We start from the raw sequence: 23,309 nt of genomic DNA, 5'->3' as shown, positions 1-23,309 counted from the left end.
ATACATAAAAGTGCAGAGTAAGTAAAGCTTATGATATACAGAATGTACAGTGGAGTTGCTATATACAATATTGATCAGAGTATATACAGAATATAAATATTAATGTAATGTAGGGATTGTATGTACATTATGAACAGAGCAAAGAATGATTATATATACATTATGAATAGCAGGAACTTGAGAACAGTAATAATAAATACAGTTGAATGAGTGTGCAAAAGTATTGTTTAACAATTATATGCAAAATAACAGTAGTGCAATTATATTTTTTGTAGAATAGTTTACTGTGCTTGTACAGTAACAGCTTTAGACAGTTTATAGTGTAATGGATTTAACCATGTGCAGTCTGTGGAAAATATGAGTAGTGCAAATACATGTATGTAAAGTACTGTGACCAGTGCAGTAAAAGAGAAGGTGCAGGTTAGATTGGTGGTGTGGCGTTCAGGAGTGTCACAGCCTCAGGAAAGAAGCTCTTCCTGAGCCTACTTGTTCGAGAGCGTAGGCTTCTGTAACGCCTGCCGGATGGAAGGAGGGTGAAAAGTCCATGGTTTGGGTGAGAGACATCCTTGATGATGTTTCTTGCCCTGCCCAGACAGCGTTTGTGATAAATGTTCTCGATGGATGTTAACTGGGTGCCGGTGATCCGTTGAGCAGTTTTCACCACCCGCTGGAGTGCTTTGCGGTCAGATGCGGAGCAATTGCTGTACCACACTGAGATGCAGTTTGTGAGTATGCTCTCAATGGTACAGCGGTAGAATTCAGAAAGGATCCTAGGACTGAGGTGAACTTTTTTAAGGCTCCGTAAGAAGTAAAGGCGCTGCTGAGCCTTTTTGACCAGGGTGGAGGTGTTTAGGGACCAGGTGAGGTCATCTGAGATGTGGATGCCAAGGAACTTGAAACTCGACACACGCTCCACTACAGCTCCGTTGATGTAGATGGGTGTGTGTGCATGATTCCTAGTCCGCCTGAAGTCCACAATGATCTCCTTTGTCTTCTGGGTGTTTAGTTCCAGGTTGTTGGTGGCACACCACTCAGCCAGGTGCTGCACCTCATCCCTGTAGGCTGACTCGTCGTCATCCTTGATCAGACCTACCACCGTGGTGTCATCTGCGAATTTGATTATGGTGTTGGAGCCATAAACAGGAACACAGTCATTGGTGAATAGGGAGTACAGGAGAGGGCTAAGTACGCAGCCTTGTGGCACTCCAGTGTTCAGGGTTATGATGGAGGAGGAGAGGTTATCTAACTTAACAGACTGAGGTCTGTTAGTCAGAAAATCTAGAATCAAGTTGCAGATGGGTGTGCTGATTCCAAGATGGCTGAGCTTGGAGATCAGCTTGGAGGGGATTACTGTATTAAATGCAGAACTGAAATCTATGAACAGCATTCTCACGTGTGTGTTCTGACTGTCCAGGTGGGTGAGGGCAGAGTGAAGTGCCGTTGAGATGGCGTCCTCTGTTGATCTATTGTTGCGATAGGCAAATTGGAAAGGGTCTAATGTAGCAGGGAGACAGGATTTTAAGTGGGATGCGACCAGTTTCTCAAAGCACTTGGCAATGATGGGGGTGAGTGCAACAGGACGGAAGTCGTTAGGGACCGAGGCAGTGGAATGCTTCGGTACAGGCACGATGGTGGAGGTTTTGAAGCAAGTGGGGACAGTTGTTTGGGCCAGGGACAGATTGAAAATGTCTGTGAAGACCTCAGCCAGCTGCTCCGCACAGGCTTTAAGCACACGACCAGGTATTCCGTCAGGGCCAGCTGCTTTCCGTCCATTCACTTTACGCAGAGTGGAGTAAACATCTGATGTGGAGAGTGTGAGAGGCAGTTCACTGGGTTGATTTTCAGTTTTGAGTGAGATCTCCTTATTATTTTTATCAAAGCGAGCATAAAAGTGATTGAGCTCGTCTGGGAGGGAGGCAGAGCTGGAGGGGGGCACAGAGTTAGGTGGTTTGTAATCTGTGATAGATTGTATGCCTTGCCACATACGCCGGGGGTCTGAAGAATTGAAGTGTTCTTCAATCCTTTGTTTATGTGTGAGTTTGGCCTGGCAGATACCCTTCCTCAGGTTGGCTCTGGCTGAGCTGTAAGCCTCCTGGTCTCCAGACCTGAAGGCTGCATCTCTTGAGCCCCTTTCACACTGCCATTCCGGCAAATACAGGGGTAAAGTGTTCCTGTAATTGTTCCCTGGTCGCTAGATTTGGCACTTTCACACTGCCAGTGATGACCCGGTATATGTGCGTGCTTTCACACACAACCCGTAAAGATCCCGTAACGACACGTGACATCAGCGCGTGACGTGTAATGTACGAGTCGACAACGCTTGGCATGTTATACTTTAACTGAAGCAAGCAAACGATCTCTGCGTCAGCGCGGAAAGTGAGGAACTAACTGATCTCTGCTTCATTACAGTTTGCACATATGTTTTCGTCACGAATGTTGATCTTCCTTCAAAACAGCCGGTAAAAAAGTCGCGCGATAACGCGCGTCATCACTTCGATACCGAATTCGATCTGGCTTTTGTTCACACAGCGCTCGTTCCGGATCGATTACCGCAATGTTACTATGTCCCCGACCCGGGTTCGATTCGGTAATCAATTCCGGGACGTGGTTGCTTTCACACAGAAGGCGACCAGGCAATGTTACGGGAATATTGCGGGTCCGACGTGCAGTGTGAAAGGGGCTTTGCTTTGAGCAGGAGGCGAACCTCTCTGTTCATCCAGGGCTTCTGATTGGGGAAAATTTTTATTTTTTTGAGTGTGGTCACTCTGCTTACACATCTGTTGATGTGCTCCAGGACAGAATTTGTGTAAGTGTCAATGTTAATCTTAGAGTTTATGGTGGCCTGGGCAGCAAACTCACTCCAGTCTGTGTGCTGGAACTGATGTTGAAGAGTGGAGTCTGCACCTTCCAGCCAGATTTTAACAGTCCTTATTGTAGGTTTCACACATTTGATGACCGGGGTATACTTGGGGAGCAGGAACAAAGAGAGGTGGTCTGACTGACCCAGATGGGGGAGGGGTGTGACTTTGTAGGCATCAGTCACATTAGTATAAACGTGGTCCAGTGTTTTATGTCCCCTTGTAGTGCAGGAGACATTTTGATGAAATTTAGGGAGAAAACATCTTAAAGTGCAGTGATTGAAGTCCCCAGCAACAATAAAGGCTCCATCCGGGTGCAGGGTTTGTAATTTGCTAATAGCAGCACAAAGTTCTTTCATAGCCACGTTAGCATTAGCGTCCGGAGGTACATAAACTGCAGCTGCAACAATGCAAGTAAACTCACGTGGTAGATAGAATGGCCTGCACTTGATAATCAGGAACTCCAGATCAGCAGAGCAGTAGGTATCAACAATGACAGAGTCTTTACACCATGATTTGTTAACATAAATGCATACTCCACCACCTTTGTTTTTACCAGAGGTTGCTGCTACTCTGTCAGCCCTGAAGAAAGAGCGTCCATCCATATGTACCACGCTGCTTGGGACATCGTTGCAGAGCCATGTTTCAGTGAAAAACATAACATTACAGTCCATAAGCCATTTCTGTGTGAGGGTCCAGATCTTTAGTTCATCCATCTTGTTCATCAGAGACCGTACATTGGCAAGGAAGATGCTGGGCAGAGCTGGTCGATGTGGATTTAGCCTTAGCTTAGCACGCAGCCCTCCACGCTTTCCTCGTCTTTGTTTACGGTCTCGACGCCGACGCCGAGAACTTCCGGTCGGTACGAGTGATCCGCTTGTCCGCGGTGATCTCAGTAGCTCCGGCGGGAGTTTGCTGAAGTCGAAAGGATAATCTAAAACTATGTTGGAACACCGTTTGTTGATGTCCAAAAGTGACTGTTTAGTATAGATGTAGTTCGCATAACTGAATCGCGCGAACACGAGTGAAATAACCAGGTAGATTAACACTAATTTCCGAAATCTGGTAAGACGCTGAGCCTCGCGATGTGATCGCGCCGCCATCTTGATCTTTTATGTAGCTGGACCAAACACTTAAGGATTCAACACTTCTTGTGTGAGGTCAGTGGTGCAGTTATTGAAAACTTTGCTGTCTTTCTTGATGGACTTTGCTTTCTTTGGAAATGTAACAGTGAATGGAGCAGTGTAAAATTTGGATTTGGCACTTTGAGGCTTTGATCAATCTCTTTTTTGTCCAGCCTTCCTAAGATTGAGTGATGTCCAACCGTTCAGAAAAGTTATGAGCCATTACATGTTTTCTGTGCCTCCCCTGTAGAGAGCCATACATTTGTCTTACAAATGTCCCTGGCCTCAGTCGCCTTTGTTTTCTCGGAATTGAGTGTTACAGAATTCCAAACCATCGCTCAACATGGCAGTTTGTGTCCCTTGTTTTGCTTTGCAGGAAAACTGTAATTTTCTTTGTCATTTGCATACCTTTTCAAATCCCCCAACAGCAAACCATTCCAAAGTGGAAAAATGCCACTGGAAGTGTCAGAAAGGACATCAAGAATGCCAGGGCAAAAGTATGTATTTTCTTCATTGTGTGTAGTCTCTGAATCCTCTTTTTCAAGCTCTTCCTCTACTTCCTTCGAGACCTTCTTGAATTCGTGAAGGGAGATCTCCAAACACAATTGTTTTGGGTATTGGTTATGTCATCATCATCTTCTTCTGCCTGAGCTAAGGGGCAGTCTGATCATTTGTCTGTCTCTTCTGTGTCAGGAATATTGCATTGTTTTATTAAGTCCTGCATGGCCATTAGATTAATCATGACAATGTTGGTGTTGTGTTTGGTTGATAAACTCAATTATTAAAATGTGTGTTTTTATCTAGGCTATATCTTTATCTATCAAATTAAAAAAACACGCACACAACTGGATTAAATAATGCTATGAGATTGTTTTAAACATATATATTTGAGTTTTTCATTCAAATAATTTGTTCAAACAGCTGATTCATCAGATGTTAGCATGGGCTAATGCAGGGGTTCACAAACTTCTCCATGAAGTACCCCCAGAACTGCATATTTTGTATGTCTCCCTATATCTGACACAGCCACTTCAGGTCTTGCAGTCTCCACTAATGAGCTGATGAGTTGAATCAGGTGTGATAGGGAGACATACCAAATGTACAGGGCAGGGGTACTCCAGGACAGGTTTGGGAACCACTGCACTAATGAAACTTTAACTCAACCGATTCGTTCAAAACACGGAATCAATCAGCGATAAATCCTCTGGTTGCAGTGCAATGCGCTGTGATCTGCAGCTGCCTAAAATGTAAGTGACCTAATATTATTGTACATGGTTACTGAACTGTTTATTGAACTAATAAACAGTCATAATAAAAAATGTTGTTTTATGTTACCGGAGTGTATTTTAAATATAAAAAAAAAAAATTATTTAGAATTTTTACCTGCTGCTGCTGTTTCTTTGTGTTGCGCCTCATCAGCGCAACTTTATTCCGTCAATAGATGCATTATATAGGCCTAGCTATATCCACTATTCGCCACTTACTCTAACTGTAGTAAAATCAGAATAACACATGCGTTATGGTGAATGCCTAGTTATTTTTGGTTATTGATGTTTTAATCAGGTTACTTGTCTTGTGTTAATGAAATGTTAATGTCGTGTCCTGAAGTCTGTGCCGGGGCTCAGCCCCAGATTGCCCGGCCCAATTTAAACCCTGGGTAGGCCTACACATATGCTCTTTGTACTGTTGTAAAATACATGAATGTAATGTATCTATACATAAATAAATACTACATTAGTCAACATTTAGCGTTTATGTTTATCCAGTGAGCAAAATAATGCATTTGAAGCAACACAGAGTTACAGCGCTCCACATAGAGAAGTTCAAAACATAAATTGAAGAGATATGGATGCGTAGTGTATTAAACATGTGAATAGTATAATAGTATATACAGAATAGTATAAGCACTAGGCTATATCGGATTTGGACTGGTCTGACCAATACCCAAATCTGGTCTACAACTACCCTACCCTAACCCTACCCTTACAGTAATGCAGATACATTAAATATTGTTGTTAAACATTTAGTTTAGAGTTTTCTAAAAGTGCACTCAGTATAAGAAATGCACATAACCAATTGTAATATGCTACACAGAAAAAAAAAGAAAAAAAAAATATCTCAGAGCAAAACTCACACATTCATATCTGTGCACATTTAGTCTGTGTAAAGAACACAAGATGTAACTACTGGAAGATAAGTGTTCTGTTATCATTTATTAAGTCTAACAGGGAATGTCTTAAATGGTGTGTTATTTAAAACGAATTCATTGAGTGTAAATGAAAATATGCACAAACAGGTCTCACTAACATTTCAAACAGCCATTGCACAGAGTCAAAAAGTAGAGCAGACACAAGTGTCAAGAATTCTTTGGTGATATATAATAAAACCTTTTACTTCCAGTTACTTCCAGCACTTACACGTGGATCTTAAGTTTAACACGCCTCACATTGACAAAGTATTCATTACTGACCATGTCAAATTAAGACAAATTAATTGGATATATATATATATATATATATATATATATATATATATATATATATATATATATATATATATATATATATATATATGCTGACAAGACTCCAGAGGTGAGATGCTGGTTATGATGCTTTACTATAATATACTACCACTCTGTGACTGTAAGGCATTATTATAAAAATAAAAAAAATCAAGTATTTCTGTATAGCTGGTTTGATAAAACAACTAGATATAGAATATATGTTACATTTTGAGTGGTTAGTCTATAAATTTTATTGGTATGGAGGCATTGCGTACTTAGTCTTATGAATAATGCAATAGTGTTGAAATATGTGCTATATTAAACAATATTGTTTAAATGTATGTTTTATATTGCATAAGTACTACAACATTGTCAAAGTATGACAGAAAGGCATTTACATGTAAGTCAATTTTTATAAAAGTTATGAAAATGAAAACTAAAGTATACATTTTTCTATTTGTGGATCTTTGCATGAACCCAGAGGCTTCTCTCAGATGCTCATGGTGCACTGGATGAACTGTGAAAAGAGAAGCAAAAAAGAAATTAATCTACACCAGTAAGACCTAATTTTACACAACTACATTACTCAATGGCAGATAATCAAAAGTAATACATTTTTTATAAGGTTTAAAATAATTGTCCAATGATTCAGATGATTATTTAACTATTTAGTTTTTTTTTTTTTACTATCGCATGTTGATTTACAGATTTCATTGTACTGAAATTATTTTGAAAAAATAAAATAATAAAATTGCATTATCTTGCCCTAAGTAACAGATTTTCTTCATTATATTATGTTCTGTAATGTTTTGAGGACTTACATCATCATATTGAAATGTCGCCATTCCCTGTTGAGCCTGGTCCCTCTTTCTGAACAGATCTGATCATGAGACAGTTTGTAGTAATCAATTACTTCCTTCTAAAGAATTTTTTTTTTATGAAAACATTCAGAGTAAATACTTCCATTCACTCTGTTAAACACAAAACTCACACAGTATGTGGAACAGGCATAATTCAACCTAATAGTTCACTAAATAGAAAGCTCCATTTACAATCAGAGTTTAAGGAGACAAGAAATCATTACGATTTTTCCTACTTACCAGTCAAGCTCCTCAGTTTGACACAGCAAGCGACATAATCATCAAATGAGATCTTCCCATTAGAGCTGTAACGCTTAATTATGCAGTTCATGGCCTGGGGACTCAGCCTGTACCCTGCGAACATGACACACCATGACCTTCAAAAACATTCACTTTCCATTTAAAACCGCTTGTCACCAATTAGCCAGATGGAAATCAAATTGCATCCATTCAGTTTTTTCTTTTTTCTTGTCGAAAGCACATATAAAAATCCCTACAGATATTCCATTCTGTCTTTTTATTCATTTATCCACATCCCTGCTAAAGGAAGAACTCTGAACTAGCAGATGAATAAAAAATTGGGCTGATGTATTCAGACATCCTAACCTTAACACACATTAACTAAAGTCTTTAGTAAAATACCGTTACCATGGATTTTCTATATGATTATTTAGAGCATGACTTTGGCTGCATTGTCGCTGCTTTTCAAATGCTTTCTGTTCATCTCAAATAATATGGATTGAAGTCAAATTATTGGTAACACTTTACTCTAGGGACAAATTCTCACTATTACTAGTTGCTTGTTAGCATGCAAATTATTAGCATATTGGCTGTTTGGAGCACATATTAATGTCTTATTCCACATGACCATATTTTAGTTCCCTTAATCCTGCCCAATACCTAAACTTAACAACTACCTTACTAACTATAAATATGCAGCAATGGGAGTTTATTTCTGCAAAAGTAGCAGTTAATAGTTAGTTAATGGTGTAAATTGGTCCCCAAATACACATCTCATAAGAAATTGCATATAACATCTCATAAGAAGTTTTACCCATAGAGGAAACAGCTTGGCTCATTTCCTGTGGGTCAACTGTGCCACTCCTGTCCCTGTCGATGCTCATGAAGTGCTGCTTCCAGCCACTGAGCACTGCCCACAGCTCCTTAAACTCATTGAAACCCATTGAGCAAGACATATCTCTCTGATGAAAGGTTAAGTTAGGGAAAAACAGTTCAAGAACCAGGGTTGGCATAGTAGTAAAGTTGAATAGATTCAGTGTTGAAAATCATAATAGGCCTGAAATGATTCGGTGTGTCTGAAATGTGTTCAGTGTGAGTGAGAAGGATACATCAAGCATGCTGATCATCAGTCTACATGTCTCAATGTTGAAAGCTGCAAGACAAAGAATGATTGTTACAAACCTGCAAAGTTATAAATCTGCAAATACGTTCAGCTTACAATTATCTGTAGTAAATTAAGACAATCAATCTTACGTCTGTAGCCACCAGAGAAGTTGGCCTGAGTCAAACAAGCCTGAAGTTCCTCTGCAGATACCTGGCCATCCTAGACAAAACAAATACCTATATTTATCAATAACTCTATTATATTCATATTAGAAACAAATGCATTCATTCAGCAGAATGAAACAAGAAGTAGCATTAATTTAAACTTTGTATGAGAAAGACTGAAGTATATAGGCTAATCATATGGCAGAACTTCTATGCAATAACATTTGAAGAACAAATGAAACACCCTCTTACTTGACCAGCGATGGCAGCGAAGTATCCATACAGAGGGTCCTGCTGCTGTCCAGGGAATCCACCTGGATACTACAGAAGAAGAGGGAAGGAGATGATTAAGTGCCATTATAAATGTTGGGAATAAGGAGAGGCACGTTTCTTAATTTTAAATGCATATTTCTGCTACAAGTTTAATTTGTATACTATTTGTATTCTGTATACACACACACACACACACACACAAACACACACACACACACACACAAACTGCAAAACTGGTACAGTAAAAACCTGTTAATTGTTTGACTAAGTTACCTTACCTCAGTGAAAATCTGTAAATGGTTTAAAATCACATTATATATAGTTTTACAGTAAAATGCTGTCAAATATGTTTTTAGCAAGTTACAGCAATTTATGTACTAGTATTAATGATTTACTGTATAATTGTATTACAAAAAGTTAAACGGTTAAAGGTCATTCCCAGATATCCCTATGTGTAATGTATTACATATGATTTTTATATAAATTTTTTAATGAGTTAACTGTTGGGTGTTCTGTTACATTTTCTGTAATTAATGTTTATTGCAATGGTGTAATGTGAAAAAAGTATCGATATGCCATCCTGTAATACTTGAATCACTGTTCACTGTCACCACATTTATATAGGGAATATTTATTTAACTTTATTTTTTCTTCTCATGGTAGTGTTTAAATAACCCTGAACATGGCAGAAACCCAATGAACCTAAAGTATAGAAAATATGGAAGTCAAGAACCAGCAACGGTTTGGTTACCAATATTTTTAAAAATATCTTCTTTTGTGTTGAAAGATTAAATAAACTTTTGAAACATCTTGAGGGTGAGTAAATGACAACAAAATTTTCATGTTTGGGTGAACGATCCCTTTAAGACTGAAGACAAGCTCCGAGTTTGCATCATGCAAATAATAATGTAAAAAAAAAACAGTACATCACAATATGTTTAGTATTTGTCTACGCAGGGTATATATATATATATATATATATATATATATATATATATATATATATAGTTAAAAACAAAAAGACACTAGTTAAAAACAACACAATTGACATTTTCTTGATTAGACTAGAAAACTCTGTTGGCATTAATGGTAGTGCATTCGCATGGTTCAAATTGAACTTATCTGACTGCCATCAATTCATTGCAGTGAATGAAGAGGTATCATATCGAGAACAAGTACAGTATGGAGTACCTCAAGGCTCAGTACTATAGGGCCATTACTTTTCATGGTTTACATGTTACCCTTGGGAGATATCATCAGGAAGCATGGTGTATCTTTTACTGTTATGCCGATGATACTCATCTCTAGATTTCTTTAAGGCCCAGAGAAACATACCAATTTGAAAATTTATGGAATGCAGTCGATATACAAACCAGGATGATGAGTAACTTCTTACTGCTAAATTCTGAAAAAACAAGAGGTCTTAATTATAGGGCCGAGAAACTCTGCATGTATTAACCTAGAACACTGTCTAAGACTTGATGGTTGCTCTGTCAATTCTTCGTCATAAGTTAGGAACCTAGGTGTGCTATTTGATCGCAATCTTTCCTTAGAAAGCCACGTTTCTAGCATTTGTAAAACTGCATTTTTCCATCTCAAAAATATATCTAAAATTACAATATATGCTGTCAATGTCAAATGCAGAGATGTTAATTATTGCATTTATGACTTCAAGGTTAGACTATTGTAATGTTTTATTGGGTGGTTGTTCTGCACGCTTAGTAAACAAACTACAGCTAGTCCAAAATGCAGCAGCAAGAGTTCTTACTAGAACCAGGAAGTATGACCATATTAGCCCGGTCCTGTCCACACTGCACTGGCTCCCTATCAAACATCGTATAGATTTTAAAATCTTGCTTATTAATTATAAAGCCCTGAATGGTTTAGCACCTCAGTATTTGAATGAGCTTGTTACATTATAGTCCTCCGGTCACTGTGATTTTGCCAAGTAAGACATGTTCCTGGATAAACATCTTTTGATGATCCTGGTTCAACATTATTGTCCAAAAATATAGATTTAACCCAATCCCTATCCCCTAAATCTAACCATACCCATAATTTATCCCTTAAATCAGTTGGATATGATAGCTGATTAACAAGGGCGTAGAAGCACTTAACCCTGATTTTAAGCCTAAAACAGATATTTTATATCTCAATTCTGATTGGTTGATTGGAATGTTGTTCCAGGATCAACAAGGATGTTTCTCTCTTATTCCAAGGTCACTGTAGCCACCAGATCCAGGAAACAAATGATTCCTCTGCAGCCTGGAATTGAACTGCTGGTTTCGTCTGGCCAGAGGAGAACTGCATTTAAGAGAGAACTCCAGGAAATGGACTGAGTGCCTCAGATAAGATAAACATATAAAATTTCCAATGCTGTGGGTCAGAACTTGTATGGAAAAAAAAAAACACAGACACACCCAGTGTCAATATGACACACCCAGTTCTGGTCAAGGGTCATTGTAATAATCTGCTGAATAAAACCAGGTGTGTTTCGTAAACCAGAGGTAGGCAAAACAGCAACAAATATATGACATATTAATTTAACCTCTTGAGACCCCACAAAACATTTGAGGGGAAAAACTTATAGTATTTTTTTCTTGTCATTACATTGTTTTAGAGCATACAAAAAAAGAAAGATATTTCATTCATATGTTATGTTACGTCCTAGGTAGAGGATATAAATACAATTCTCAACTATATTATAACAGAATGATTTGATATACCATTTTTCTTTATGCAAAATGTGTGTAAGATGGCCATAATTCTCATTATGTATGATGTATCTATAAACTAAATCTAATTTGCATGTCAATGTGTTTTGGGGGCAACATGTAATGAAAAAAAGTGTAATAATGGGAGTAATAATTGACAGGATTTTCAAAATATTATCTAATATCTCATAGGAACATTGTAATATAATTTATTTCCCTATTCATTTGTTGTGTCTCCCAAATTGCGTAAAAAACATGCTTTTAGTCCTGGTGTGCTCATATGAGGACATGCCTTAAATCAACTTCCTGTCATATTTTGATTTGAAACCCCATAACATTGTATTGAGATGTTGATATATGACAAACAAATTTGTCAGATTTAAAAGAGAATTAAAAAAAAAAATTATATTTTTCCCATAAGAGTGTCACTAAATTAATATGAGACATTTCTGAAGACCAAGGAGAGGGAGTGGTTCATGGTAAACATCCAAACATTAATTAAGTTATCTCTGAAAAGCCCTGCATGTGCTCTGTACAGGACATCCAGACTTGAAACTATTAAACAAGATCATGGCGACGCTATGCTTGACTAAGCACAAGATTTTTTAACATCAAGCTTTACCAATCGTACTGTTAAAATGTTAATGTACAGCGACTGAATTCATATAATTCACAGAAAACCGAACATTCTTACCCCGCCCGCAGCCGGTGCACCGTATCCCTGGAAATTCATTGTAAAAGAGCGATTTTTTTCTCGGAGGTGGCCCAAACCCGGATAAACTGACGCTTAAATTGTGTATTTGTAATCTCCTCCCTCTTCCGGGATGGTAGTGGCACACAAACGAAGGTTTGAAAACGACCTTCGAAGCTTTGTTTGTTTTTCCTACGAAATCGTAAGATGATCTGGCTTGCACTGTGGTCTTAGATCAACGAACTAAATAATAAATCCATTGTTTTGTCCTTACTCAACTGTGAAATAGATTGTAAAGCCTAGAAGCGAATGAAAATATTGCTTTTGGAAAATAGTTGATTGTTCAGAGTATACTGCGACACCTGCTGTCAAATGAGTGTATTACACCTGCGACAAAATACAGATATCTGAGATATAAACACATCTGGGTAATTTTAAAGTGTCCTTGTTACGCATGTTACATGTACTTTTACTATTATAATATCAATTTATAATGCATTACATGCCAATAACCCTAAATCAAAACCTAATCTTAACCCTAACCGTAAATAAAAGTAGTTAATGAATATTAATCAGTAGCCTACTTAAATATTTAATTACACTGTAACACGGGAACCTTAAAATAAACTGTAACGCGAATCTCTGTAAAATGTGTAATACTCACTGATCAGTGGTAATACTTCATATTTAGCTGATTATATTATCTTTATTAAATAGGCGTTGAAAATGATATAGCCTACTTATGTAATTAAATAAATTATGACTTATTTATAAGAGTTTAAACGTAAAATAGAAAAGCTTTTAGTTTAGATTAAGGAACACCATTCACTATTAACTGGACGAACTGTTTGTAGGCCTAATGTTTTTTTTTTTTTTTTTTGGATAACATTTTATTACATGAATATTAATCCAAAAAACAATTTTGTTCTGCTTGTAGATTTACAACAGCTCCCAAATACAACTAAACGACTATGTCCCAGAATTAGGAGGCTAAACTAATATTATTTTCATTTAATCGTTTCATATCGAATGGGGTGAGTTTAGTATATCAGGTACTAATATTTCTAGGATAATAAGCATGCAGTAAAAGATTTCCAGAGAAACAGAAAAAAAGAAAGAGCTCCCTCTGCAGGCAATGGTGTCCTTCGAGCGCATTGCATTGTGGTATATAGACTGCTATGAAGTCTTCCATGGTTGCATACTTCACACAAGAGTAGTGCATCATCCGGGAACTCTATCTATGCAGACAGTTCTTACAGTGGACATGATACATACTACATAGCGCAGACATATATAAGATAGGGCGTAGGGTGGTTATGTACCGTTCAGACACACCCCGTTAACGTAGTCTCAGCGCGACAAGGTTTGTTTTTGGTTTTTAACCGGAGAGCGGACATGGACAGAAACGCTGTGGTTAAAGTGGGCGCGATGGCGAGCGTTACTGTGTGCGCTCTGTTCGGCGGAGTCGTGTTCGCGCAGTACATCTTCACCAAGAAACAGAGAGCGGGAAAGAAAACCAAGATAATAGAGATGGTGAGCGCACACATTTCCTATATCTGTAATGGCTTTCACACCCCGTCCACTCCGCGAGCGTATAGCGCATACAATATGAACGTTCCTGACGGTCAAGCTCCAGAAGTTGACAGCTGTCTTCGATTAATAAAACGAAAGTGCTCGCGCTGAATAAGGCCCCGGCGCGCGACATTACTGTTACGTCACTGTCAACGTGTAGGCCTATGGGATGTAACGTTAGAGGTCATTCAGTGCTCTCGAGCCCTTTTATTCAGAATAAGCACAATATCATGTTCAGACAGTAAATACAATATCATCTTCACGTATTGTATAATGCCACTTTCAGTCATCCCAAGTGTTCTCTATATCTAAAATATTTGTATTGGCATTTAAGACATTATTTTTATTATTATTATTACTTGGCTGTTATCGAATGACATTAGAAAGCAATGTTATTCAGTACAGGTTTAATGCCATTCTTTAAACTATATATATATATATATATATATATATATATATATTTACAGGTTCCTTTAGTATGGTAAGCGTACAGTAGTTACTACACTATTTTGTAAATGTATTGCTTTAAATGTATCTTGCTAGAAGGGAGTTGGTTGTCATGGTAACCGTTGGTGCAACAGCGCTCTCCTCTCAGTCATGTTTTCAGCGGCTCTGGGACCAGAAATATTGTTTTTCTGAAGAGATAATGAATCAAACCAACCAGACCAGCTATGAGGTAAAATGCAACATTAAACACTTTGAACAAAAAGACGGTTACCTTAAAGCTGCAGTAGGGAACTTTTGACGCTCTAGCGGTTAATAAACAGAACTGCTTGCGTCTTGAGGAAAAACATCGTAGCCGGATCTACTTCTCTCTGTTTATGTCTATGAAGAATCACAAAGGTACTGGGTTACTCCGCCGCGGTATCCCCGAAGAAATCTAAAATAGTCCGAATATAAACACTTATTATAGGTGCACCCTAGTGATCCAGGACAAGCCAAAAACACGGTTTGGAAAATGGATTCATGGTGTACTCGCTTATTATATACATTTTTCTACATTTTGAATACAAACAAAGTTACGGACCGCAGCTCTGATTGGTTATTTTTTACCAGGAGAGATGGAGTTTCTGCAAATGGCAATAGGAGCACTGGGAGGAGCCAGAGGAGCTTGATTTTTTTCACAGATTATCTGTCTCATATTCTACTGTCAGGACATAATGACAGGTTTAATAAATATGTAAAAAAATATTTTTTTACAAAAGTTCCCTACAGCACCTTTAAAGGTGCACTGTGTAATTTTTAAGGTTTCTATGAGGGGATCCCAGAATGCAAAATGATAACATTTAAATAAAATTTATTGATGGATAAACAATTGTTGATTCAAAGAATCAAAGTTTATTGTTTATAGAAAAGTAATTTTTTACGTAAACATTAGATTAGTTTCAGAACTTAGTGAGGCGTTTTTTTTTTTGTTTTTTTTAAAAAAAAATTTTGGTCATGATTTGCTTTGTTTTGGTTTTCAGATTGGTGGAGATTTATCCGCAGAATCAATCATGCTACTTTATCACTAGGCATTTCACTTTTGAAAGTGATTAAAAAGATAAGTTGTAATAATTCCCCGGGCGCCGCAGCATAAATGGCTGCCCACTGCTCCAGGTGTGTGTTCACTGCGTGTGTGTGTGTGTGTGTGTGTGTGTTCACTGTGTGTGTGTGTGCACTTTGGATGGGTTAAATGCAGAGCATGAATTCTGAGTGTGGGTCACCATACTTGGCTGTATGTCACGTCACTTCACTTAACTTAAATGGTTTTAATCAAAAGCATATACCATTAACAACCAAGTAGCTCACAGTAGGCCTGTTTTGTATGGTTAACTTATTGTTCAAAATCAATAGCGTTATGGAGAAAATGGAAAACATTTTCTTTCTGAACTCAAATGTTGCACTAAAGAATATAGACCCTGCACTATAGAATGTCGCACGGATGATTTTTAGGGCTGGTGAACACGGGACACCCTTTTTCATCAGTGTTGCTTGGGCAGTTTCCCATTGAGAATGGGTAACAGTTTTCTATCTAAATACTTTAGATCGGTCGTGGGCCTTGTGTTTTACCTGGTTTACCATTTAACATTGCTCAAAGTTGCCCTGTGTCATCAGCCTAGGTCAGCATCACCCTGGTTTTCTCAGCAAAAGAAGTCAATAGGATTTTTCCATTGTTTTTGAGATCATTATAGAAAGTAAGCTCTAATAGTATTATTTAACCATCAGCCTTTTTCAAGACACGTACAGTCAATGCTTAAAACATTAAACGTGGGGTTTTACAGATGTATTTAATTTATAAGATGTATTTAAAATGTAAAAACTAAATGTATGCATTGAGCAGACGCTTTAACCCAAAGCGACTTACAGTGCATTCAGGCTATCAATTTTTATTGATGTTCCCGGGGAATCGAACCCCCAACCTTGCACTTGATAAAGCAAAGCTCTACCAATTGAGCTACAGGAACACAGAATTTTAATATTTAACCACAGACCATGCTGCAGCCATTAAAAAACAACAACAACAACACTGACTTTGGGACAGTGGAATCAAAATTAAAAAAATGCTCATTCATTTCTGGTTTTAAGACTCATAAACAGTGCTGTGACCATAGATATCTATGATGCTATCTCATTCAACCGCTCAATGAATGTCAACAAGTCCACCTTGGAACAGTCAGCACTTCTCATCACTGACAAATCAATGAATTTTCATTGAAAACGCAACAGCAGAGTCCAGCCTGTGGTAAGAGCCATAAATATCTATGGTACAGTACTCTGATGAACAGGATTTTTTATAAAAGTGGTAACTAATCTTCTATCTTTATCAGATAAACTACATTCTGTGAAATGTAGCTTTTATAGACTTTCAGATTAATGCAAACAGTGAAAATTGGATGTGTGTAGGACTCCGTATATTAAATCCATGCATTAACAAAAGCGTATGCTTGCTTCCGTGTCATTAATGTTTATCAAGCAACAAAAGACAAAGAGAAAATCACTCACTGTTCTTTGACTTAATCACTGCTGTGTGTTTAATAAGTGCCAATTGATTGATTCAGTTACCTTATTCCAGTTTTGACCTTTGATAGAGTGGGGGACACAAGTACAATGCACACAGAGAGCATACATACAGTGAAACAATCAGTGTGTGATGATTAAAGACATTCCCCATCACTGGAATGTGTTGTGTCAGAAACACACTGGGCATGTAACAGCATGACTCTGTTACAGCTGGTACAGAACGTATTCAGTACTCTCAAATACATGAACTATAATCAATCCAGGGGTGCAGACTGTTTCACTCTGAAGCTTCATTAAAGTTCTGCTTATAATGTTTGACATTGTGAAATACCTCAATGCAGAGTAGAGCTGTCAAACCCTGACCTCATCGAGCCACACATACAAACACTCAGAGATAACATTAGTCCTTCGGTCAGCATAATCTAGTTTATGTATATACTGTTTGACTTCCTTTTTTAAGGTTAATGTTCAGTGTTAAAAAACTCTCCAAACTGCCCCTGTGCCTTATCTGTCATTACCACATTTTTTGGATATGTTGTTTGTTTGTTTGTGTGTGTACTTAAAATGGCTGTTTGTGTCATGTGGGGGTTTAGATTATGGGGTGTTATCAATTTTGTGGCAACGCCCCCCTATGCCAGGGCTCTATAAATGTGAGTCAGACAAGAAACATTTTCTTCTCTGTTTGACACAACGCTTGAAAGAGGAAAAGGTATGCTTACATGCTTTTTATACATATGTATCATGTGATAAATGTTTATGAGCTCAGCATTATGTGATAAAAGTCTGACTTCACTATGTGCATTTATTTGATGTGTGGATCTTCTTGCATGCTTGTCATGTGGATCAGAACAAACTGAGCTGCAAAACTGGCATGTTTTACTCAAAAGTAGCTCATACAGTGGCCATTGTGGTTGACTATACGTGTTTGTTGTAGTACTTCGTGAATGGGTTGTTTATCATCTCTCTGGGAGAGTTGTAAAAAACTGTACAACCCCTTTAAATATGAGGGATCTGATTACCACGGAGGGTGGGATAGATCTGACGCACATCCAGTGTACTCAGGGTGTGTTGTCTTGTCCCCTGTATTTTTGGAATAGGGATGAGGAGGGACTCATCCTTCACACAGACAAATCACATATCAGCAGTGTCAGAATTACAGTTGCAAACCTATGTTAAACCAGTATACAGTCTCTAAGATATATTTATTCTCCAGTCATAAGCATGAGCACATTAATTCTAATACAGAAAATGGTTTTGAAACTTTAGATTGCATTACAGAACAATTAAATAATTATTTTAGTCCTAATTCTGTAATAATTTGGTTATTACAAAATTGTAACTCAAAGATGTAAGTTGTTTTGAAGTTTACCTGTGGTCTATCACAGTCATTTTCTTCCATCTCAGTGGATTTCTTCCATAAGACTAGAGCTATATCTTTTTCTCCTTTACTAGTGAGAGACTTCGGCGTCTGACTCTGCCGTCGTCTGGCTCCTCCCTCTCTGCGGTGACATCAGCACAGCATTGAGGAAAGGGGAGGGGAAATTAAGCATGCCAATAAACCACTTGATCTGATTGGTTCTTTCTGTGTTTGTGTTTCTGCAGATGCCAGAATTTGAGAAGAGCACAGTTCACATCAGAGACCCTGAGAGGGTGGAGCAGGTTATCTGCAGCCTCATTAAAGGTGGAGCGTCCAAACTGCAGGTACAAACACGTCACCTCCCTGTGCTCTATTAGCCCATCCGTCTATCATACAACTGCTGTCACATTACTAGTGTAAAAACACACTTGTAGTGTCAACATGGTCATTAGCAGTCTTTAATAAAGCAGGCATCACTGTTGCTTTATAATGCTGGTATATTAGATTGTGACTAGGTCTAATGACCCATGCTGTCCACCTTGGATCTGCTGACTCTCCTTCTGTTCTTCAGATCATCACAGATTTTGATATGACGTTAAGCAAGTTTGCTGTCAATGGAAAACGTTGCCCAACATGTCATAGTGAGTAAAAAATTGCCCCTTTTATCATCTTTTTATTTTGCAAAACAAAGAGCACTACATTCAAGTCACTGAACAAAATATTCTAAGAGGGCTACTATGCATGTAAAAAAACATGTCTTAAAAGTAAAACACCATAGAAAACTCTTACAAGGGGTTACAAATACTGTTTGATAAAAAGAGGGTATTTTGTTTAAAAAATTTTACAATTTATGGATGTCAAATTTTGCTATTACCTGTTCTTTCTGGATCTACATTTTGATGACTGATAAATTTTTAAAATCACTCAAATTAATATATCTTTGATATCCTGTGATCTGTACACTTGTCTTTTACAGATATTATTGACAACTGCAAGCTAGTGACAGAAGAATGTAGGAAGAAGGTATATAGTTAAAAAATTTTTTTAATAAAACGTGAGTGCATAAAGTTGAATGATTTACATGCTAAAATGTTATTTTTGCAGCTGCTTCAACTGAAGGAGACGTATTATCCGATAGAGATAGACCCTCATCTGACCATGGAGGAGAAATATCCATTCATGGTGGAGTGGTGAGTGACCACACAAGCAAACACACACACATGAAATGATCTTTCACACTGCTTTATTATAAATGTGGTCTTTTTTTCCTCAGGTATTTTAAGTCTCACACGTATTTGGTAGAACAGAGATTGCAGAAGGACAAACTTCCAGAGGTGGTGAGAGAGTCGGATGTCTGTCTAAGGTACAAACATTTCCACTCGCATCAAGAGGTTTTCATAACTTTCACTCTGAATACCAATTCAACTTGTATTCGAATCGCAGCAGCTATCCTTTTACTACACCGAAAGCACAATTCATCTCTCAAAGATGTTGCCGGATCTGATCTTTAAGCATGTGTTTGGTCGCATATGACAGGGAAGGGTACGAGCAGTTCTTCGACCGGCTGCACCAGCACAACGTTCCTATGTTCATTTTTTCCGCCGGTCTGGGAGACGTGCTGGAGGAAATTATCAGACAAGCTGGCGTCTACCACACCAACGTCAAAGTTGTGTCCAACTTCATGGACTTTGATGATAATGTGAGTCTCAAAGCTTTCCTAAATATCACCGGTTTCTGTTACTCTCAAACACTGAGCGCAGTGATGATCCGGATCTTCTGTATCGTCTTCCAGGGGGTTCTGAAAGGCTTTAAAGGGGAGCTGATCCATGTTTACAACAAGCACGACGGTGCCCTGAGGAACACCGAGTATTTCAAACAACTGAAGGACAATGGCAACATCATTCTGCTCGGAGACTCTCTCGGTGATCTCACCATGGCAGACGGTGTGCCCAACGTAGAGAACATCCTCAAAATCGGCTTTCTTAATGATAAGGTACCTGATTTCTTTTCTCATTGCTCCAAATGGGAATGTTGTTAAGTTGATTTCACTGATGAGGTTTCGTTGTATTTGACAGGTAGAGGAACGGTTAGAAAAGTACATGGACTGTTATGATATAGTTCTGGTGAAGGATGAAACACTTGAAGTGCCTAATTCCATCCTGCAGAAGATCTTATAATAGACACCACACAGCCACCAGCCCACAGGAAAGACTCAAATTCGAGGATGTTCAGAGTCACCTGGATAGCTCCAGCACTGAAGCCAGCCTCGCATGCTCACAAGCCATACATCCTTCTTCCTTTGACTTTTTTTTTAAGTTGTGTTCTCTTATCATAATGAACTACTTTAATAAACACATACACCTGGGATCTCGGTGTAAATGAATATCAAAGAAAAATACATCATTTGCATATTGCTAAGATTATTGTTTGTAGTATTTTTGATATGGAAATGTGTGTATTCGGTGTTTGCAATAAAAGTTGGGACTGTGAAGAGTACAAAGCCCAACGGACATGTCACATTCATCATCATTCTTAAAATGATGTGCACTTTTAAAGTCTGAAGAACTGTCTGAGTTCTCACGGGAATGTGTATTTGAGGCGAGTTTTGTTTAGGCTGCATGCACAGATCAACATTAAGGCAATACTGTAAATTGCTCCAAAAGCCGTGATGTTTCATGAGTTGTGTGTTTTGTCCTGTGAGATTGTCTTAGCATAAATAAACCACCTTTCGAGGTTAACATTTACACAACCTCCCGATTACCTGTGAGGTAGGCAATAAAGTTTGTTTCTCTGGAGTGTTTGATTCTGTGAAATTATGTGTAAATGAATACGAAGGATTTGGCAACAAGTGCAGGTGACTATTTTACTTTTACTATTTTACTAAGAGAAATCTCAACCTGTTTGGCGGGAAGGCTAGACACATGGTCTATATAAAGTAAAAAAATAAAATAAAAAATATTTCTGTTGTGCTTTTAACGATGGTTTGCTTGAATTTCTTAACCATTAGCAGAATAAGCTCTTCACATCTTAGATGATAAATAGGACACAGTTATGTCATTAACTGTAATAGCTATTATAGTACAGGCTGATTGGACCAGTCATTACTTGCACCTTGACTACTAAACTAATTAGAAAATTTTTCAAATATACAATATATTGGCTACTTTTTTATTTGCAGGTGGGAAAATGGCTTTTACAGTCATATAACCAATTGTATGTGAGCAAAGGGTGTTTTGACGAGAAATCATAAGCAAAAATGTAGTTACAGTTTATTTTATCTCTAGCACACGTTTTCATTTGTGTATCTTTTATATTTTCTCCAACACCCAGAGCATATCTATATGCCTACAGAACTGTGCATAAAACAGATTCATTAGGGAAAATGCAACAATCCGCTGCAAAGAGAACTCCATGTGTTCGTTTTAAAAACATAAAGAGGGTAATGCCAGCCAGGGCTGCCAAGTCTGTAATTTTCACATGTAATTGGGATACATCGGACAGAAGCACTGCGTCTCAAACCAAAATAAACATGCACTTCAGCCAATTCTTGAGTGACAGATCACAGCTAAGCGGAGGACAAGAGATTAATTTATTAAATAAATTCAGTTCACACACACTAAAGTAGTTTAAGTCTTTGGTTCTTTTAATTCTGATGATTTTGGCTCACATTTAACAAAAATCCACCAATTCACGATCTCAACAAATAATGTTGAAGTGGCACAAAGGAGAGGACTTTTGGTTGTACAGTCTGTGATCAGTAGCTGTGCTGTTGCACCGAGTGAAGATTTATCAGAGCATGTGTTGAGTGAGATGGAGGAGCGAAAATGGATTGGAGATATGAGGAAAAAACAATGCCTTAAGCTGCTAAAATCAAGCTAAGCCTAGCTGCCACATTTACTAGCCTGGTTACCGTTGGAGGCCCAATATATGAGCCAAAACTGTCACATTGCAGTAAACTGGGAGGAGTCTTGGTGGATTTCATGGACAAGACAAACACTTGGAACTGCCCTTGTGACAAGGGGGAAAATCATGCCTTCACAAGAGTATTGCAAAGTGGGGTCTCTATCAAATGAAGAAGCAGCTCTTCAAAAACCTGCTCGAAGCGGAGTAAGAAAATGAAGCAGCGCAACTTGAGGATCTGTCTAGCCAACAGTTGATCCAAAAATGGGTGCCCAGTGACAGGTTGGGATAATGAACTGGCACTTCAAATCTTTGATTCTACTGATATCAGTGAACAAAGACAGCATTGGTGTCAGCTTAACTCAACTCAAACCTCCTTGTAAGTCCAAAAACACATTTTTTTTAAAACATCCTTGTCTGTGTAATGTCATATAGATGAATAGATCAGCAAAAGGCTGTTGCATAAACTCTATCAACGCCTGCTACTTCAGCTCTTTGGCCTGACCCAGTGGTGCATTAGTGAGGTGATAAGGATAGAAAGGAGAAATCCGAAAACGGTATCACTGGACTAAAAAATACCATTATCTGCTGATAGATTGTAATTTTAGGGAAAGCTGCTTAGTTTCCATTATGTGATTGTGTCAGTGGAACATTATTCGATGTAAATAGTATAATGACCGAAGAAAGACCTCAGTAAGCATAGACCAGCCTGTCCTGCTGGAAGATCTAAACACAGCACATCTTAAGCTTATTGACAGGTCAGTCAGATGTTGATTTAATATCTGCTGCCATTTATTGGAATTTGTGATTCCATGTATCCAAATGATTAGTAGAAAATGAGCAGCGTAAGCATTCAAGGTCCTAGAGAATACCTAATAGAGATGAGGGACTTATTTCTGTTTATGCCAAACCCATCTCTATTGGTTTGTTTCCATATGTTCCAAT

General features: G+C 38.1%; 2 protein-coding genes across 3 annotated transcripts; one reads left to right on the top strand and one right to left on the bottom strand.

The window, feature by feature from the left end:
• Positions 1-6,176: 6,176 nt before the first annotated feature.
• sri (sorcin) lies at positions 6,177-12,884 on the bottom strand. The gene is made up of 8 exons (XM_052577916.1): positions 12,536-12,884; positions 9,107-9,175; positions 8,840-8,909; positions 8,695-8,738; positions 8,400-8,547; positions 7,586-7,699; positions 7,307-7,365; positions 6,177-7,002 (listed from the first exon to the last, which is right to left on the bottom strand). Exons 1-8 carry the CDS (start codon positions 12,572-12,574, stop codon positions 6,976-6,978), a joined length of 570 nt encoding a protein of 189 aa, XP_052433876.1. The 5' UTR covers positions 12,575-12,884; the 3' UTR covers positions 6,177-6,975.
• An 891-nt stretch (positions 12,885-13,775) lies between these two features.
• LOC127974548 (cytosolic 5'-nucleotidase 3) lies at positions 13,776-21,259 on the top strand. Of its 2 annotated transcripts, none has more exons than XM_052577909.1 (9): positions 13,776-14,065; positions 18,710-18,808; positions 19,036-19,105; positions 19,441-19,487; positions 19,569-19,654; positions 19,738-19,827; positions 20,001-20,163; positions 20,257-20,457; positions 20,540-21,259. In XM_052577909.1, the coding sequence occupies exons 1-9, from the start codon at positions 13,928-13,930 to the stop codon at positions 20,639-20,641; spliced, it is 996 nt and encodes a 331-aa protein (XP_052433869.1). In that variant the 5' UTR covers positions 13,776-13,927; the 3' UTR covers positions 20,642-21,259. The 2 variants fall into 2 exon arrangements, with proteins under 2 accessions (XP_052433869.1, XP_052433868.1); XM_052577908.1 differs by lacking the exon at positions 13,776-14,065 and adding an exon at positions 17,764-17,816.
• The last annotated feature ends 2,050 nt before the right edge of the window (positions 21,260-23,309 follow it).

This window comes from Carassius gibelio, chromosome B16, assembly GCF_023724105.1.
Source record: "Carassius gibelio isolate Cgi1373 ecotype wild population from Czech Republic chromosome B16, carGib1.2-hapl.c, whole genome shotgun sequence".
Taxonomy (NCBI): Eukaryota; Metazoa; Chordata; class Actinopteri; order Cypriniformes; family Cyprinidae; genus Carassius; species Carassius gibelio.
Note: the sequence above shows the minus strand (reverse complement) of the source record. Positions and strands in the feature narration are given on the sequence as shown.

Excerpts from the sequence above, each read along its gene's own strand:
- sri (XM_052577916.1), bottom strand. The coding sequence starts at position 12,574 with ATGAATTTCCAGGGATACGGTGCACCGGCTGCGGGCGGG. Across the intron at positions 9,176-12,535 it reads GTGCACCGGCTGCGGGCGGG|TATCCAGGTGGATTCCCTGG; the intron begins GTAAGAATGTTC and ends CTTCTTCTGTAG. Across the intron at positions 7,366-7,585 it reads CAAACTGAGGAGCTTGACTG|ATCTGTTCAGAAAGAGGGAC; the intron begins GTAAGTAGGAAA and ends TCTCATGATCAG.
- LOC127974548 (XM_052577909.1), top strand. The coding sequence starts at position 13,928 with ATGGACAGAAACGCTGTGGTTAAAGTGGGCGCGATGGCGAGCGTTACT. Across the intron at positions 14,066-18,709 it reads AAACCAAGATAATAGAGATG|ATGCCAGAATTTGAGAAGAG; the intron begins GTGAGCGCACAC and ends GTGTTTCTGCAG. Across the intron at positions 18,809-19,035 it reads GTGGAGCGTCCAAACTGCAG|ATCATCACAGATTTTGATAT; the intron begins GTACAAACACGT and ends TCTGTTCTTCAG.